Source organism: Heterodontus francisci, chromosome 10, assembly GCF_036365525.1.
Source record: "Heterodontus francisci isolate sHetFra1 chromosome 10, sHetFra1.hap1, whole genome shotgun sequence".
Taxonomy (NCBI): Eukaryota; Metazoa; Chordata; class Chondrichthyes; order Heterodontiformes; family Heterodontidae; genus Heterodontus; species Heterodontus francisci.
Window position 1 is genome coordinate 84028198 of NC_090380.1, and position 16547 is coordinate 84044744.

At 43.1% G+C, this 16547-nt stretch overlaps 1 protein-coding gene across 1 annotated transcript in view; it reads right to left on the minus strand.

The window, feature by feature from the left end:
- Positions 1–424: 424 nt before the first annotated feature.
- Positions 425–16547, minus strand: part of si:ch211-103f14.3 (zona pellucida-like domain-containing protein 1) — a 37332-nt gene continuing 21209 nt past the window's right edge. The window contains exons 7-10 of the mRNA XM_068039990.1: positions 8051–8219; positions 7601–7715; positions 1735–1758; positions 425–570 (exon numbers count right to left, since the gene is read on the minus strand). Coding sequence (XP_067896091.1) covers positions 425–570; positions 1735–1758; positions 7601–7715; positions 8051–8219 — 454 coding nt within the window. The remainder of the gene's footprint in view (positions 571–1734; positions 1759–7600; positions 7716–8050; positions 8220–16547) is intronic.

Genomic DNA, 16547 nt, shown 5'->3' on the forward strand with positions numbered 1-16547 from the left:
AATTCACCAGCCATATTTTAACATCATATTTAAATCACAGGATCATTCAAGAGTACTTTTTAACCACTATTTTGTGACATTGTGCTCTATACATTTTCCAATGTGAATTTAATTACTGCACATTGAAAGGCTCTGTTCACTTTAGCTAGATGTATGCAAATATTCCCCTCTTCAATGTGTCACAACACCTGATCCCTGCACAGGTGCAGTTTAAATGAATTAAAAAAAAAACTTTTTCCATTACCAGTGACATAAAAAAATGTCTGTATTGCTATACATTATAAAATATGGCTTGTATTGCTAGTGAAGATAAAATAGAGCCCAACATATCTACTTTAGAAAGCACTATTGGAAGCCCGAATGTTGTACAAAGTCTTCAGTGGAAAGGAAGTTATTTATTTTTGCTCTTTATGGGTTTTCCAACCTAGGATAAGTTGCTTTTTTTCTGCAATCTTCGGTAGAGCAGTATACCTCCTGCAATCATAGCAATACAGATGACAGCTAAGATTCCCAATCCAACTCCCAGACCAGTATACATTCCTAAGGCTTGTTGAGCAGCTAAGGCTGATGCTGGAAGAAAGAACATAAAAGCATAGTTGATTCAGACAAGTTAAAAAAAAAGCCTGGTTTATGTGTAAATAATATGCTTACGAGCTAGCTTTGTTTTTTGCCTTGGAACTAAGTAAGCAATTCATTAGTCTCTGTCCGTAGTCGTAAAACATTACATAGGAACAGACCAATTATGAGCATGCGTAGGCCATTTGGCCCCTGTATTGGAAAACCAGTTTTGGCTGTGAACAGATTCAAGATAGAAGTTATGATGCAGGATGGTAGAGTGCCTTTTAGACATTTTTAAAAAGAAAGCTGCCAAGGCTTTCACTGGGTTTAAACGGTCATAAATGCTAAAAGAAAGATTAGAAGGCATCTTGTTTAAATCAAGTAAGATGACCCAGTGTTATGAAGAAGCATGGTGTATTCGTTATTTTGTATCATTGAATAAAGACAGGTTGTACAGTTTGATTTAAGTGAGTCCAATCAGAACTCCTATTCTGTATCTTCATGTTACTATAAAATAAAGAAGCATATTGATTAGTATCAAGCTTAATGTCATCATGTATTTGCTTAATTCATCTTTGAAGAGATTGAAGAAGCCATCATGTGAAAGGTATGGATATCTGGTTCCAATCATAAGGCGTGCTAGTGTTATGTCCCTGGGTTGTACTGTTGTGCAAGTAGATACAGGTCAGTGTTGGTCATATGTGGGCCGCATAAATGTAACACAGACCAATCACTTAAGGAAGACATCACTGAACATAAGAAGGTATCTCTGGCAGGTCCAAATTCATATCAGTTACTGATATTTTTGGACTGTAAATCAGCTGTCCATCTTTAGGAATACAAAAGAGATCCTGAATGAATTTGAATGTTTGATGTTACATATTTTTCGATGTTCACAATGGGGAAATAGTGTCCATGTTGAGAGTATAGGAATAAGTTGACCATTCCCAAGCACATTCTAATGAATATTAAATGTAGAAAATATCAATGGGCAAATGCTTTATGTTAGCCAAGGTCCACTGACTTTGAAACCATAATTAAGTAACATTTAGTTTTCAATGCTGTTCCCAATCCCACTTTAATCTCTGGCATCTGCTGTCATCTCATGTTTTCTTAATTTTTCCAAAACACTTTTATGAAACATTTAAAATTACTTCTAGCTGTTATTTCCTTTACCTGAATCATCATCTGTATTCACCACTGTGGACAAAAGTACAGAAATAAAAATCATTATTCGTGAATATTAATGTAAAAACTCCCAATTTACATTCATTAGCCAAACCTTTCCAAATTTGTTTTGTCTGAAATACCAGAGTTAAATTCTAAAATTAAGGTTAATGAAGGATTGGCCTTCCATGAGGGAGCATTCTATCTGTGATTGGAATGATCTGTGGACTTTCATCTACTCTGACTAAGATGTGTATTCTTTCCTCTAAAACCACACACTCCTTCACACATACAAATAAAATCATTGTTAGGTAGAGATGAAGTCCAAAATATGCAATTATTAGTTTTGAGGAGGAAGCACAGGATGAGGCAAAGCACTGATGAGGAAGGGGTTCTCAGTGATGGAAGCTGATGAGGACTCATGAAGTAAGACTGGAGTTCCAGTATGCTGATTGTCCATCAGATCTTTGAGGACTTACTTTTTTAGGAAATTATGTAAACACAACAGGAAATCAATGAATATTGGAAAATTGAGCAGCTCAGAGTGCATATCTGTAAAGAGAAATTGAGTGGGTTTCCTTCATAGGCATATGCTACAATCTTCCCAATTTCCAATATTCACTGTGCTCAGCAGCAGTGGATGAGCAGTTAGGAGTAGAGATAGAGACATGAACGTGGGTGTTGTTAGCATACATGTAAAAGACAGTATGCAAACACAGTATGCTAAATTGAAAGAAGTATGAGTAAATCGCTGCTTCATCTGGAAGGAGTGTTTGGGGCTTAGGATGGTGAGAAGAGAGGACGAAAAAGGGCAGGTATTACACCTCCTGTGATTGCATGGGAAGGTACCGTGAGATGGGGATGAGGTGTCAGGGGTAATGGAGGAGTGAACCAGGGTGTCGCGGAGGGAACAGTCCCTTCGGAATGCTGACAGGAGAGAGGAGGCGAAGATGTGTTTGGTGGTGGCATCACACTGGAGCTGGCAGAAATGGCAGAGGATGATCCTTTGGATGTGGATGCTGGTAGGGTGGAAAATGAGGACAAGGGGAACCCTTTCGCGTTTTTGGGAGGGAGGGGAAGGGGTGAGGGCAGAAGTGCGGGAAATAGGTCAGACACGGTCGAGGGCCCTGTTAACCACAGTGCAGGGGAATCCTTGGCTGAAGGAAAAGGAAGACATATCAGATGTGCTGTAGTGGAAGGTTGCATCATCAGAACGGATGCGTCAGAGACAAAGAAACTGGGAGAATGGAATCTGTATAGAAGGCAGGGTGTGAGAAAGTGCAGTTGAGGAAAAGTGGGAGTCAGTAGGCTTATAATAAATACTAGCTGACAGTCTAACACCCAGAGATGGAGACAGAGAAGTTGAGGAAGGAAAGGGAAGTGTCAGAGCTGGACCATGTGCAGGTGAGAGTAGGGTGGGAATTTGAAGCAAAGTTGACAAAGTTTTTCCAGTTCGGTGTGAGAGCAGGAAATGGCACAAATACTTTTATTTTTTTGTTCATGGGATGTTGGTGTCGCTGGCTATTTATTGCCCATCCCTAATTGCCCTTTAGAAGGTGGTGGTGAGCTGCCATCTTGAAGCACTGCAGTCTGTGTGGTGTTGGTATATCAACAGTGCTGCTAAGAAGGGAATACAGTCATCAATATACCAGAAAAAGAGTTGGGGAAGAGACCCTGATTGTTTTCATATATTTATATATTTTAAATATATTTTCATTTTTTATTATTTATTTTTAACCATGTGCTAGTCGAAAACTTGTGCTTCATGTTTTTGCTTTCAGACAGAGCTGTTCATTATTCTGCCATTAGCACTGTCTCTGGACTCATGTTTTGTCTTTCACTACAACTATTTAGCACTCCATTTGCATTCTGTTCCATGACATCTCAGTCATTTCTCTCAAAAACGGCGGCCATTTAAATAGACAGGGCGGGTTACCCCTCCCCCCCCCAATCACGTGGAGGGGGCGGGCTGTCTGTCCCTGACCTGTGCGCAGGCACTGACACCATTTTTAAAGGGCTGTTAACCCTACTGGCTAATTTAAATATTTAATGGTAAAGTGAATTAAAATAAATAAATACATTTCTTTTGCCCCCTCCCACCCTCAATAGCAATTAAATTATTTGCCCTTCCCCTGCAAGACACTAACCTTTACCACCTAACCTTCCCCCCCAAACTGGACAAACTTTCAATTACAACCCTTCCTACCATCCCTTACGCCCATGACGTTAATTTGAACCCCCCCCCGCCCCCCTGCACTGATAAACCTCCTCCTCCCCTTCCCCACTAGTGTCGTGCCTCATTTCCCTGGATGGGGATCCGAAGGCACGGGAGTGCCAGCCACTGGGCCAAAGATTGCAGCGGGTCATCAGGTGGTGACTGAGCTTCATTCATTCATTCATTTTAATTTATTTGAATATTCAAATTGGGGTCCCATCGCCAGCGGCTGGGGGGGAGACCGCCATGAGGCCTCGCCGCCGATGGTAATATTGGGCCAGGCCCTCCCGGCGTAGGGGTGTGCAGTGGCCCTCTGCTGGAGGCATCTTCAGGCCCCGCCCCCGACCCTCCTACCACGGAACCCGACACCTCAGGGTGAACAAAATCCAGCCCATTCACTCCGTTTCTCTCAACACAGATGCTGCCAGACTTGCTGAGTATTTGCAGCACTTTCTGTTCCCAAGTCTATGGTGATGTTGCAAAGGGATAGTATGTGGACAAGCAAAAAGAAGAGAAGGATGAAGCCTTAGTGTATGTCCAATGTGACTGTACAGAGACTGTATAGGAGATGTGCTAACTGCATTAGGACAGGTAAGAGGCAGAGACAAGGGAGTTATTGAGCAATTGAAGTGGTCTTTGCCTGGCATGCAGCAAGACCTGGGCAACATTCAGGCTTTGGCTGATAAGTGGCAAGTAACATTCGCGTCACACAAGTGTCAGGCAATGACCATCTCCAACAAGAGAGAATCTAACCATCTCTCCTTGATGTTCAATGGCATTATCATCGCTAAATTTCCCACCATCAGCATCCTGGGGAGTTACCATTGACCAGAAACTTAACTGGACAGCCATATAAAGGGCAGGTCAGAGGCTGGGAATTCTGCGATGAGTAACTCACCTCCTGACTCCCCACCATCTACAAGGCACAAGTCAGGAGTGTGATGGAATACTTTCCACTTGCCTGGATGGGTGCAGCTCCAACAACACTCAAGAAGCTCGACACCATCCAGGACAAAGCAGTCCACTTGATCAGCACTTCATCCACCACCTTAAACATTCACTCCAGCATGGATGTGTCAAAGGCAGATCATGCTCGACTAATCTAATAGAATTTTTGATGAAGTAACAGAAGGTCGATGAAGGAAATGTGGTGGATGTTGTTTATATGGATTTTAAGAAAGTATTTGATAAGGTACCACATAAAAGGTAGTGTCTAATTGGATAAAAATTGGCTTATGGACAGAAAACAGTGAGTCATAAAAAATGGTTGTTTTTCAGACTGGAGGATGGTAGACAGTGGTGTTCCCAAAGGGTCAGTGTGGTACCACTGCATCTTGGAATACAGAGTAGAATATCAAAATTTGCTGATGATACCAAACCTGGAGGTACGGAAAACAGTGTGGATGATATGAACTGCCTGCAACACGACATAGCAGAATGGGCAGAGAGGTGGCAGATGGAATTTAATTCTGCCAAATGTGAGGTGATGTATTTGGCAGAAGGAATAGGGAGAGGCAATATATACTTAATGACACAGTTCTAAAGAATGTGCAGACACAGAAGGATGTAGGGGTGTATGTGCATCAATCTTTGAAGGTGGCAGGACACATTGAGAGAGCGGTTAATAAAGTATGTGGGATTTTGGGCTTCATAAATAGAGGTATTGAGTACAAAAGCAGGGAAGTTATGCTGAACCTTTATAAAAAGCTCTGGTTAGGCCTCAACTGGAGTATTGTGTCCAGTTCTGATCACTACAGTTCAGGAAGGATGTGAGGGTCCTGAAGAGGGTTCAGAGGAGAATTACCAGAATGGTTCCAGGAATGGGGAATTTTAGTTACAAGGTTATTTACAAAAGCTGTGCTTGTTATCCTTAGAATAAAGACAATTGAGGGGAGATTTAAAAGAAGTGTACAATATTATGATAGGCTTAGATAAGTTAGACAAGGAAAAGTTGTTCCTATTAACAAATGGTACAAGGACTAAGGGACACAGATTGTAAGTTTTGGGCAAGAGCTGCAGGGGGAATACGAAGAACCTCTTTTTTACACAGCGGGTGGTAATGACCTGGAACTCGCTGCCCACAGGAATGGTGGAAGCAGAGATGATCAATGACTTCAAGAGGAATTTGGATGGCTACCTGAGAGAAGTAGACTTGCAGGGCTATGAGCATCGAGCTGAGGAGTGGGACTGACTGAATAGCTCTGTGGACATCCAGCATGGACCTGATGTGCTGAATGGCCTCCTTCTGTGCCATGAATGACTCAATGACTATGATACTCCCTCCACCACAAGCACACAGTGGCAGCAGTGTGTACTATATTGTACCATATACAAGATGCAGTGCAGCAACTCGCCAAGGCTTCTTCAACAGCACCTTCTAGCACCTAGAAGAACAAGGGCAACAGACGTGTGGGAACACCATCACCTACAACTTCCCCTCAAAGTCACACATCATCCTGACTTGGAGCAATATTGCTGTCCCTTCGCTGTTGCTGGGTCAAAAACCTAGAACTCCCTTCCTAACAGCACTATTGATGTGCCAACACCACATGGACTGCAGCGGTTCAAGGAGGCTGCTAACCACCACCTTCTCAAGGGCAATTAGGCACGAGCCACAAATGCAGGCCTTCCAGCAATGCTCACATCCCATGAATGAATAAAAAAAAATTTGAGAGCAGCCTATGCATTGAGGTGTGTGGAAAGCCAGAGAAGAGGGATTTGAGAGTTTGAGAGTGTTGGAAAAGGCTTAGGTGACAGTTTTCTCCAGGGGCAGAGGGGCATGGTAGATAGTACAATGTGGGTATTAGGGGAAGGAAGGACATGATTGGAGATAGTTTTATCTAAGATAGCGATCTTATAGGTTATAAGATTTCTGAAGATAATCAAATCTAGGGAGCTACTTATGGGATGGATGTAAATGTTGGGAGAGAGGACAGAAGTGAAGAAACATCAGAGGAAAGTGGACAGGGAAAATTCAGATCGAGGTTGAAATCAGAGAAGTTTCTCAGTGCAGAGGCAGAGTGAAGAGATGTGGGAGGAATTTTGGCTACAAAGTCAATAGTAGACTTGGAAAGCAGTAATCAAGAAGATTTTGAAGTAGAATTGGGTGGGGTGATGGAGGGTGTGGTGCACAAAGGAAGAAATTGCCAGAAATTTGGCGTACTGCACTTTGCTGTCTCAACGTTACGGCCAATGCTTCAATATTGTGGCTGCCTCTACATTATGAGTACAGATGGTCTTCCAAAAAGTCAAAATCGACCTCCCATGACACTGTGCTATGATCAGATTCTGAGTCATTGTATCAGCTTGAGTACAGCTGATAATATCATTGATAACCATGATAGGTGAGTTTCAGTTCAGATCGTGAAGTCAAGTTGAGGCGCTCAATATTTTGATTTTCACACCAGATTTATGCGAAAGCGAGCAAATTTCATTCTAAATTCATAACATAACAAGTGAATTAATGTATACTCATTATTCCACTAAAACTAGCTCCATCTATTAGAGAAAATTGAGGAAGACAGTGCAATGAGGATTGGCCTCATTATTTGCCTGTTTATTCCCTTGCCTTTAGAATAGTGGTGGAAAATTTTGTTGTTTAATTCTTCTACATTTTATTTTATCTGTATAATAATTTAAAATGGATGAAAGTATAAATACCATTATCATTCTTGGTCCTGATTGGATTGGAGCTAATTACTGAAGGATCAGACAACTTATCCGGTACTGGAGTAGTGACGACGAATGGTGCTTCTCTTTTTTTCCTGTTGCATTGCTAAAGGTGAAGAAATAAGAAAAAATGATACAAATTAAGTTTTCTCTAACTAAAAGTTGAAAAGAGCAGCTGACCTTAATCGGTCTAGAGTACACCACCTTGTTCCACATCTCTAATTCTTTAATCTTCAGTTACAAATACCTTACAAGGCTGCAGATATATATATAAAATAATCTTTTCCATACAAATGTAGGTCATTTGCATATGATCTTGCCCATGCAATTGAGACATGGCCCACTTCTTTGGCGGAAGACATCGTACTTCGCCCAGCAGGGCAGAAACACTGGAACTTCAGACCCCATTTTTCTATTAAAAAATATACTTTTTGTACTTACATTAAAGTCACTGCAAGCGGCTTGTGCACAAAGTCGTGTTATGCAGTGTAGGTAGAAGGTAGAGATAGACAGGTTTCGATGCTTGGTGAAGCGGAATGCCTCAAAGTCGAATCTTGCAAACTGATCCTTCCCATTAGACACTATGTTGGTCTGCTCTTCTCTATTGCATCTATAAAGTCAACTAAATGATTATAGCTAAAATTTCAACAGTAAAGCCCTGATTTTGTGAGTCCTGCAAAAATAATATTGAGCTGTGCCTTCTGTACTGGCAACTCAGAAGGAAATCATGCCGAATTTTATAATGGGAGTTTCTCCCCTCATTTAAATAATTTACTGACACATGAAAGGGGCTTACCCAGGGAACTTGGCTAAGGAGTATAAAATTAGATATTTTAAAGAATTGCATATTTTAATGCATATTTTAAATAACTGCAACTCATTATCAGAGGGAAGGCATGGTGGTGGCAGAAATATGGACTAGTTGTTCACAATGGCACAGTGGAGTCATGCATCCTTTCTATATTAAAAATTTTGGGTCCTGAGCAAGAAGTAGACCAAAGGAAGGTGGCCTATTTGAAGCTAAAGCACTCTGTCTAGTAAAAGCACAGGTGGAAGTTGCATAGAGGGAGGATGCTGACAGAGTCGATGCTGTCAGCTAGGTCCCTTGGATCTGGCTGCAAGTAAGGTATCAATTTGCTGGTAACAGGTGAGGGTCATGTATGACTTTCCATGCATGAGTGAGGAAATAGGTTTCCCTTATCTGCTTAGCTCAGATTAGCAGTGGGTGGTATAGGAGGGGAGGCAGGATGAATCTGCAACTCCGGGGCAGGGAAATCTGTCTCCGTCAGATGAAGGATAGATGGATCCTGCCACCACTTCCTGTTATGTGTGTAAAATTTGACCTGGTGAGATTGCTGTCCTGAGCTATGCGGCTTCCAACAAATAACTGGGCTTAGTAGTGAGGCTACAGCAGTCTTGCAGGACTATCACCTGGTAGTTCATCAGGTAAAAAAAGGAGGCTTATGGCAGATTCAGAGCGCTGAAAACAGCAGAGGCACCAGAGGAGTATAGAAAGTGTAGGGGGGTACTTAAAAAAGTAATTAGGAGAGCGAAGAGGGGACATGAAAAAACATGAGTGGGCAAGATAAAGGAAAATCCCAAGGCATTTTATAAGTATATTAAGGGCCAGAGGATAACTAGGGAAAGAGTAGGGCCCATTAGGGATCAAAGTGGCAATCTGCGTGTGGAACTGGAGGACATAAGTGATGTTTTAAATGATTACTTTTCATCTGTGTTCACGATGGAGAAGGACAATGTAGGTGCAGAGATCAGGGAGGGGGTTTGTTATATACTTGAACATATTAACATTGAAAGGGAGGAAGTATTAGCTATTTTAGCAGGCTTAAAAATGGATAAATCTCCAGGCCCAGATGAGATGTATCCCAGGCTGTTATGTGAGGCAAGGGAGGAGATAGCAGGGGCTCTGAAACAAATTTTCAAATCCTCTCTGGCCACAGGAGAGGTACCAGAAGATTGGAGGACAGCAAATGTGGTACCATTATTCAAGAAGGGTAGCTGGGATAAACCAGGTAATTACAGGCCAGTCTAACATCAGTGGTAGGGAAACTATTGGAAAAAATTCTAAGGGACAGGATTAATCTCCACTTGGATAGGCAGGGATTAATCAGGGATCGCAGCATGGCTTTGTCAAGGGGAGATTGTGTTCAACTAACTTGATTGAATTTTTCAAGGTGGTGACTAGATGTGTAGATGAGTGTAAAGCAGTTGATGTAGTCTACATGGACTTCAGTAAGGCTTTTGATAAGGTCTGGCATGGGAGATTGGTTAAGAAGGTAAGAGCCCATGGGATCCAGGGCAATTTGGCAAATTGGATCCAAAATTGACTTAGTGGCAGGAAGCAGAGGGTGATGGTTGAGGGTTGTTTTTGCGATTGGAAGCCTGTGAGCAGTGGTGTACCACAGGGATTGCTGCTGGGACCCTTGCTGTTTGTAGTGTACATTAATGATTTAGACGTGAATATAGGAGGTATGATCAGTAAGTTCGAAGATGACATGAAAATTGGTGGTGTCGTAGATAGTGAGGAGGAAAGCCTTCGATTACAGGATGATATAGATGGGCTGGTAAAATGGGCAGAGCAGTGGCAAATGGAATTTAATCCTGAGAAGTGTGAGGTCATGCATTTTGGGAGGACTAACAAGGTAAGGGAATATACAATGGATGGTAGGACCCTAGGAAGTACAGAGGGTTAGAGGGACATTGGTGTACTTGTCCATAGATCACTGAAGGCAGCAGCACAGGTAGATAAGGTAGTTAGGAAAGCATATGGGATACTTGCCTTTATTAGCCGAGGCATAGAATATAAGAGCAGGGAGGTTATGATGGAGCTGTATAAAATGCAAGTTAGGCCACTGTTGGAGTACTGTGTACAGTTCTGGGCACCACACTGTAGGAAGGATTGCCCTGGAGAGGCGGCAGAGGAGATTCACCAGGATGTTGCCTGGGCTGGAGCATTTCAGCTATGAAGAGACTGAAAAGGCTTGGGTTGTTTTCCTTAAAGCAGCGAAGGCTGAGGGGGCACATGATTGAGGTATACAAAATTATGAGGGGCATTGATAGGTTAGATAGGAAGAAACTTTTTCCCTTAGCAGAGGGGTCAATAACTGGCGGCATAAATTTAAAGTAAGGGGCAGGAGGTTTAGAGGGGATTTGAGGAAAACCTTTTTCACTCAGAGGGTGATTGGAATCTTGAACGCACTGCCTGAAGAGGTGGTAGAGGCAGGAACCCACACAACATTTAAGAATTATTTAGATGAGCACTTGAAACGCCATAGCAGACAAGGCTACGGGCCCAGTGCTGGAAAATGGGATTAGAATAGATAGGTGCTTGATGTTGTGGCACAGCCATGTGACTGGGCTGTAGTCACTTTGGCCCTAAATAGGTTCCGACTGAGAACTTTCATTCTGGCTCCTCGCCACATGCTGCATCCATGCCTACTAGTCCTCCTGTTAAGACACTCTTTACCAGTGGATAATGGTCTGTACAGATGAGACAGTGAGTCTGACTACAGCATAGAGCGTCACTGACTATAATCCACTCTCTGTGCAGGTTTCTCAGTTGTCATACAATGTGTGCTTCATTGTCAAGAGAATTATGAAGCTGAGAAAGCTTTGCGCATACTTCTTGTGGAGCCTTACACAAACCCAAGTTGGGAATTTGACATCTTGTGGGAGGCACCAATTCAAGCATTGCACAATTCTACTGGTCTTTGCACACATTCTTCATTATGCAACATCCTCGCACAGCTTTCATGCAGGTGGAGGTGGTGGCTGACGGACAGCAAAACAAAGCTTCTAGCTTGAGGCAGTTCTCTGTTGTTGGAGTGTTTCCCAGTGAGGTCAGCAGCTATGGTTGCAGAGCCTGATTTCCTAAAAGCCATCAGCCCACTGTTTCCTCTCCTTCTAAAAATGTCAAAACCATGAGCTGTGATAGAATGAAAGTCATCATACACATCTTGAATAATGGATGTTAACAACAGATACCATCTGAACCTTGGTTAAGTGCATGCTCATGTGGACATGAGGTTGTTATTAGGAACTCTAATAGTCATGTGGGTCACATCTACAATGTGTTGAACTCGAGCATTCCTGCCACATGGTGCAAGCTCTGTACCTTATTAAACTAATGGTTCCTTTACACAGCAAATGTAGTGCTTGTTACTTGCTGATACAGGTGACATGGCAGCTGTGCCCCATGGTTTATTGAAGAATGTAATAACTTGAAGACTTCATCATGTGATAATTTTCTTTCTATGAGATGTTTGCAGGCTACAGTTCAGCAGATGGTACAGCTCTGTAGAAGCTTCTCTTGTGAAGTCGAGGTCCCAAAGGCAGATCTTTTCTGACCTGTATAGGTCTATAAACACAGATTCTGGTGTAGGGATGGTAGTTGAAAAATGTTTTGGATGTTGTTACCACTGCATTTGTTGGCCTTTCATGACTTCCTCATGTATGATGCAGTGCTCTGTTATCAGGACTCCCAAAGGATTTCTCATCCTCAACACTTTATATGGATGATTTAAATGCCAGCAGCAACCAAGAACAACAAAAGAAAGTGCTGGAAGGAAATCCCCCCCAAAAATGTAGCTGTTGGAAACTATTCCCTGAGCTTGGGGTAGCATTCAGGTAAACCTGGACATATGCCAAGTGATTTAATGGCCCATTAATATTTTTTTCTCCAACATAATGCAAGATATTGGTTTTAGCTGGTCTACAGTTTGGTTATTATGATTGCAATTGTTGGAATTTGGAGAGATAACAGCATTGTGTTTCTCCCCTTTCCCCCTAAAATAATATTTTGGGGGTGGGGGGAATTTTGTGTCTACCCCACCACTGGAAGACAAACATGGGTGCCAGTGCATACAATGACCACTTATTGATTTTTTGCTTCATTAGGATTTAAATTAGACAACCCTCCTGAGGAAAGGTAGAAGAATCAGTGGTGCCTTTTTTTTAGGTAAATAATGCTCCACTGTTTTGTGTACTTGGCGTCAAGGTAGGAAGGAGATGGAAATATTTGGAGCAGCAACTCTACATAGGCTGAATTACCTTGTCTCATTCCTAACTTCATACAAGAGATAAAAAAAATTCTCTTGTCAATTCCTTTCCTTCTCAATGTTAATTAAGTTACATAAAGGTTTGAATTTTTCCATCCCGTGGTGGCGGGCTTGGAGGCGGGTGTGTCCAGGAAAATAGCAGGACGAAGCATTGGGACGGCTCCCTGATGCAGTCCCACCACCGGGGAAGTTTCCCAAGAGTGGGCTAGGAAAAGGATTGGCTGCCCGCACCATGGAGCTGACCAGTCGATTCGCATATTTAAGGCTCCAATTAAGGGCAATTTAAAGGGCTCGCTGGCATTTTTACCGGCAGCGGAGCAGCTCTCCACTGCATACCGAGATCGCCAACTTCATGGAGGCGGCCTCCTTGTAGTGGTCCAGGTTGGGGGGTGCAATTTGAGCCAGAGGCTCCATTCATTGGAGAAGACACTGCGCTAATAAACAGCAGCAAGTGCTGCAGTGCCCGTTACTGTGGGGGCCTTGCCCCTCCTGTCTGATGACCGGAACCCTTTTGACCCTTCTTGTATCCCACATTTGTGGCTGGTGACTGGAAATAAAGGTGCCCTCATGCTTCCCAACATATTTCAGCAGCATATTCCTCTGATGGTGGTGCTGCCTATCTTTACATGCTGAATGGCCATTGGCCCTTCAAACTCAGGAAACTGCCCATTATCCTTGGTGAGCGCAGAGGCGGCCAATTAGGAGGCTGCCTCCGGGAAAATAGTTTCTCCAGTCTGGCTCCCAGAAAGTGTGGGCTCGGGACCTCTATTTGGTCCTGACTTCGGGGTCCCAAAGCCTGCAGGGAAATCCTGCCCAAAGTCTCTTTACAATGACATGATATGCCAGATTATAAAAACTGGTAGAAATTGCAAGGAACATTTAGCACAACTGAAATGTTAGCACAATTTAAATGATACATCAGCATTTATTGCAAGGGGGTTGGAGTACAAGAATAGAGAGGTTTGCTGCAATTAGAAGTCTTTGGTAAGACTGCACCTGGAGTCAGTGTACAGTTTTGGTCTCTGTACCTAAGGAACAATATACTTGGCTTGGAGGGGGTGCAACGAAGTTTCATTGGATTCAGTCCTGGGATAAGATTGAATTTTACGAGGAGGTGACGAGATGTGTAAATGAGGGTAAAGCAGTTGATGTAGTCTACATGGACATGGTCCGGGACGGGAGATTGGTTAAGAAGGTAAGAGCCCATGGGATCCAGGGCAATTTGGCAAATTGGATCCAAAATTGGCTTAGTGACAGGAGGCAGAGGGTGATGGTTGAGGGTTGTTTTTGCGATTGGAAGCCTGTGAGCATTGGTGTACAACAGGGATCGGTGCTGGGACCTTTGCTGTTTGTAATGTACATTAATGATTTAGACATGAATATAGAAGGTATGGTCAGTAAGTTCGAAGATGACATGAAAATTGGTGGTGTCGTAGATAGTGAGGAGGAAAGCCTTCGATTACAGGACGATATAGATGGGCTGGTAAGATGGGCGGAGCAGTGGCAAATGGAAGTTAATCCTGAGAAATGTGAGGAGATGCATTTTGGGAGGACTAACAAGGTAAGGGAATATATAATGGGTGGTGAGGACCCTAGGAATTACAGAGTGTCAGAGGGACCTTGGTGTACTTGTCCATAGATCACTGAAGGCAGCAGCACAGGTAGATAAGGTAGTTATGAAGGCATATGGGATATTTATTAGCTGAGGCATAGAATATAAGAGTGGGGAGCTAATGATGGAGCTGTATAAAATGCTAGTTCAGCCAGAGCTGGAGTACTGTGTACAGTTCTGGTCGCCGCACTATAGGAAGGATGTGATTACACTGGAGAGGATGCACAGGAGATTCACCAGGATGTTGCCTGAACTGGAGCATTCCATCTATGAAGAGAGGCTGGATAGGCTAGAGTTGTTTTCCTTCGAGCAGAGAAGGCTGAGGGGGGACCTGATTGAGGTATACAAAATTATGAGGGGCATAGATAGGGTAGATAGGAAGAAACTTTTCCCCCTGGCAGTGGTGTCAATAACCAGGGGGCACAGATTTAAGGTAAGGGGCAGGAGGTTTAGAATTAGAATTAGAATTAGAACATTACAGCGCAGTACAGGCCCTTTGGCCCTCGATGTTGCGCCGACCTGTGAAACCATCTGACCTACACTATTCCATTTTCATCCATATGTCTATCCAATGACCACTTAAATGCCCTTAAAGTTGGCGAATCTACTACTGCTGCAGGCAGGGCGTTCCACGCCCTTACTACTCTCTGAGTAAAGAAACTACCTCTCACATCTGTCCTATATCTATCACCCCTCAACTTGAAGCTATGTCCCCTCGTGTTTGCCATCACCATCCGAGGAAAAAGACGCTCACTATCCACCCTATCTAACCCTCTGATTATCTTATATGTCTCTATTAAGTCACCTCTCCTCCTCCTTCTCTCCAACGAAAACAACCTCAAGTCCCTCAGCCTTTCCTCGTAAGACCTTCCCTCCATACCAGGCAACATCCTAGTAAATCTCCTCTGCACCCTTTCCATAGCTTCCACATCCTTCCTATAATGCGGTGACCAGAACTGCACGCAATACTCCAGGTGCGGTCTCACCAGAGTTTTGTACAGCTGCAGCATGACCTCGTGGCTCCGAAACTCGATCCCCCTACTAATAAAAGCTAACACACCATATGCCTTCTTAACAGCCCTATTAACCTGGGTAGCAACTTTCAGGGATTTATGCACCTGGACACCAAGATCTCTCTGTTCATCTACACTACCAAGAATCTTCCCATTAGCCCAGTACTCTGCATTCCTGTTACTCCTTCCAAAGTGAATCACCTCACACTTTTCCGCATTAAACTCCATTTGCCATCTCTCAGCCCAGCTCTGCAGCCTATCTATGTCCCTCTGTACCCTACAACATCCTTCGGCACTATCCACAACTCCACCGACCTTAGTGTCATCTGCAAATTTACTAACCCACCCTTCTACACCCTCTTCCAGGTCATTTATAAAAATGACAAACAGCAATGGCCCCAAAACAGATCCTTGCGGTACACCACTAGTAACTAAACTCCAGGATGAACATTTGCCATCAACCACCACCCTCTGTCTTCTTTCAGCTAGCCAATTTCTGATCCAAAGCTCTAAATCACCTTCAACCCCATACTTCCGTATTTTCTGCAATAGCCTACCGTGGGGAACCTTATCAAACGCCTTACTGAAATCCATATACACCACATCCACTGCTTTACCCTCATCCACCTGTTTGGTCACCTTCTCGAAAAACTCAATAAGGTTTGTGAGGCACGACCTACCCGTCACAAAACCGTGCTGACTATCTCTAATGAACTTATTCTTTTCAAGATGATTATAAATCCTGTCTCTTATAACCTTTTCCAACATTTTACCCACAACCGAAGTAAGGCTCACAGGTCTATAATTACCAGGGCTGTCTCTACTCCCCTTCTTGAACAAGGGGACAACATTTGCTATCCTCCAGTCTTCCGGCACTATTCCTGTCGACAATGACGACATAAAGATCAAGGACAAAGGCTCTGCAATCTCCTCCCTAGCTTCCCAGAGAATCCTAGGATAAATCCCATCTGGCCCAGGGGACTTATCTATTTTCACACTTTCCAAAATTGATAACACCTCCTCCTTGTGAACCTCAATCCCATCTAGTCTAGTAGCCTGAATCTCAGTATTCTCCTCGACAACATTTTCTTTCTCTACTGTAAATACTGACGCAAAATATTCATTTAACACTTCCCCTATCTCCTCTGATTCCACACACAACTTCCCACTACAATCCTTGATTGGCCCTAATCTAACTCTAGTCATTCTTTTATTCCTGATATACCTATAGAAAGCCT